Here is a 3,169-nt window from a genome sequence, read left to right as displayed (position 1 = left end):
CAAATTCCAACTACCACTGGGCTGTTTTACAACTCAGAAGTTCACATGCAAGGTAGAGGTGAAGTAAGGAACTGCTTATGAGGTTTTCCGTCCATTCCAACACCTAAGAGATAGTGAGAAGATTTGGGACCTCAGAGGTAGAATACTAATTTCTTATAGATCGAAGCTGCTACTTCCATTATAGTTAGGTTGACTTCTTTTCTTAAACTTTTTTTTGCATAATTATTTTAAATTTTGTACTGGTTTACTTAAAAAGTTCATATACATTATTTTTTTTTAATTTAGGTTGTTTATTTTTCATTTCAATGAACATATACATTATTTTTCACACCAAATCTTTCCCCTCTCCTTTACCCACCTCTTCTTCAACCCATCAGTCTCATAAAGGCCAATACTGTATAAGACCAGTATTGTAGAACGAATACGAGGATCCAAGGAGGAGAGAAGGGAAAAGAGGCCTGAGGATGGGCAGAGGCTTAATCATAGGGTTGTATAATTAGGTTGACTATTTTTTAATTTTGTGTGTGTGTGTGTGTGTGTGTGTGCGTGCGTGCCGTCAAATCGGATCTGACTGGTACAGGAGGAGATTGCCCCTCCTTCTCCAGCAGAGCATCTGGTAGATTCGAACTGCCCACCTCTGAGATTGCAGTGTAGCTTCTTGCTACTCAGCCACCAGAGAGCCCTTAGGTTGACTTTTAAGGAGCTGTATATACCATTTCATTTGAGTTGCCATAGATACTAATGTAATATTTGTAGTGGTGTTTCAAATTATCCTCTCTGGTAATTTTTTCCTTTTTCTCAAAATGAAACCATAAGAAAGTAACTGAATAGGAAAGAGTTTACTGAGAAGTGTGCTCAGTATCCATGCCCTTTCCTTCTCAGGATTGTGGCTTCGACAAAGACATGAAAACTGTCGTCCCATGTTGTATTTTAGGCAAGTGAAGCATCAGTCAAAACCGGGAAACCACTCATGCTCTATTAAGTTTTAAAATTTTACTGCATTGCTTTCCCTCATAGATATAATCCAGAATTGTGCAGCAGAAAAATAAGTTTATATTTGAAACATAAAGGGCAATGCCAGTGTTTCTTTTTATTTTGACACATGCCAGATATGATAGAAAAAAAATTACCAGCTAGTCATTGAGTAGCACAAAGTTCTGTTAAAGGTGAAAGAAAACTTTGTAAATGGATAGGAATGATGATTGTACAGCAAAATGAACTCAACTTGTACATGTGAGAAATGTTGAAGTGGGAAATGTTTGGTAAATAGATTTTTACCACAGTAAAAAATATATAAGCCAGAATAGCCATCATTTTTAACAACTAGAAGTAAATGCTAGACTACGTGGTTTCTTACTTTTAGTAACAATGATTTGTGTTTATGGCAAAGGGAAATTTTATTATTTGAGTATCCTAAAATCTTCAATAAGGATCAAGAAGCTAGGGAAGAAGTCAGTCCTACTAGCTTTTAATTCTTAAGACAAAACAACTATATAATTTCTTCCTTTCCTTTTAGCTTCCTCAAGGCATATTTTTCTTTCTTAATTATTTTTATCTTAAGAGTGAATTAAAAAAAAAGAGTGAATAAAGGTTGAATGGGCTACTATTGATTAAACAATTTACTGCTATGTACACTCTTTAACCTAACTGACTGCTTTAAAAACATCTGCAAAAGTTTGTTTTGATTTGTTAAAGCACATTCATGTAAAGTTGGAGTTCAGCTGTCCTTGTAGCTGCTGGTTGTGCCTATGGAATCTTCAAATAATCCTCAATTCAAACTCATTGCTATAAGGTTGAGAACAACTCATGACTGATGCTCTCGAGGATTTTCGAGAGGCTGTAAATTGCATAGGAGCCAATTTACGTCTTTCGTTTGTGATGGTGCTAGAGGGTCCACACCTCCGGAGAGGCTCTGCCTTTGGCTTTGCAGTGCCGTTCCCTGTAACCACGACTGCACCACCAGAGCCTCTCTGGTGCTCAGTATTCATGCCCACTACTTCTTGGAATCTTCGAAGTGGTAGTTTTCCCAGTTCAACTGTGTAGTCTTAATACTTTTCATATTTGTTGTCTGAAGTGAAAACATTCAACAGGCATTAAGACCTTGCTCTGACTAGCACACCCCTCCCTCCATGTTACTGTGTTGCCTCCGTCTCTTAATGGCCATATTTTAACTCGCTGCCCTTTCTCAACTTCTCCCTGATATCAGGCTTTCCTAATATCAAGGCTTGCCTTTTCTTTCCATTTCTAGCTTTCCATTCTCTGTACCGCATCTGTGCTTGGAGGCTGCAGGGATTTCACACTTGTCATGCCAGCCTCTACAGATCTCAGCTCCGTCTATAGTTGGGTCACCATGGTAATGAGAAGCAGAAAGTGCTGAGGCAGCACACTATGCAAGGACTGGCAGGAGAAAACAGTGCCATAGCCTCCACAGGAATAGCACTTAATCCCCACGAAGCTGAAGAAGCCAGAGAGGACGATGCTGTGGTGTAGGGCGGGAGACTGCCTCAGTTAAGGATGGCAAACCTGGCAGATTTATTAGCATCAATATTCTAAAATGAACTTAATTTACAGTTAGTAAGTGCTTTTTGCAACTGGAAAACTTTAAAACATATTCCTTCTTCTCTTTCAGGCGACCAGATGCTCCAGTGCCTGATGGTGAAAGTGCAAAAAATGCAGAAGACAGTTCAGATAGTGAATCTTCTTTTAGTGACTAAGTAGAATTTTGATAAGAATTTCTAGACATGTGTAGGTATATGTTTACATTCTGTAAGATCAAGAACCTAAACTAAAATTCCTTGTCATAAAAATATCAAATGACCACATACCCACTGCCAAGCTTCCTCAGTGTTGAAAAAGAAAACATTTATGACCTGGCAGTGTGTCTTGTTACCAAAATAAAAGGCCCAAACTGAAAAATAAAGTAAGTAAACTACAATTAATACTATAAATACAAAAGTGGAACATTTTGGGGATGCAGTGAGCATTAAAAAGTTGACTGTGATCAAAAAGAAATTTGATTATTCAGTCTAAAATTAAATTGGCTAAGGAAATCTTAAGTTTTTAGTAACCATGTTAACATGAAAAGTATTATTTATAGTCATATCATAAGACTTGTTAAATTTCTTAAGGTCAGTAAGACTAGATTTAAATTTTCTATGAAAACATAAAA

General features: G+C 37.2%; 1 protein-coding gene across 1 annotated transcript in view; it reads left to right on the top strand.

Moving 5' to 3' along the window:
• CCDC53 (coiled-coil domain containing 53) overlaps positions 1–2,878 on the top strand; it is a 72,344-nt gene extending 69,466 nt beyond the window's left edge. The window contains exon 7 of the mRNA XM_006888540.1: positions 2,630–2,878. Within this exon, the coding sequence (XP_006888602.1) occupies positions 2,630–2,714 (85 nt within the window). The 3' untranslated portion in view covers positions 2,715–2,878. The remainder of the gene's footprint in view (positions 1–2,629) is intronic.
• The last annotated feature ends 291 nt before the right edge of the window (positions 2,879–3,169 follow it).

The sequence above is a fragment of the Elephantulus edwardii genome, unplaced genomic scaffold (genome assembly GCF_000299155.1).
Source record: "Elephantulus edwardii isolate Elephantulus edwardi_28Jun2011 unplaced genomic scaffold, EleEdw1.0 scaffold00068, whole genome shotgun sequence".
Lineage (NCBI taxonomy): Eukaryota > Metazoa > Chordata > Mammalia > Macroscelidea > Macroscelididae > Elephantulus > Elephantulus edwardii.
The sequence above is the reverse complement of the archived record's forward strand: the minus strand, read 5'-3'. Positions and strand labels throughout refer to the sequence as shown.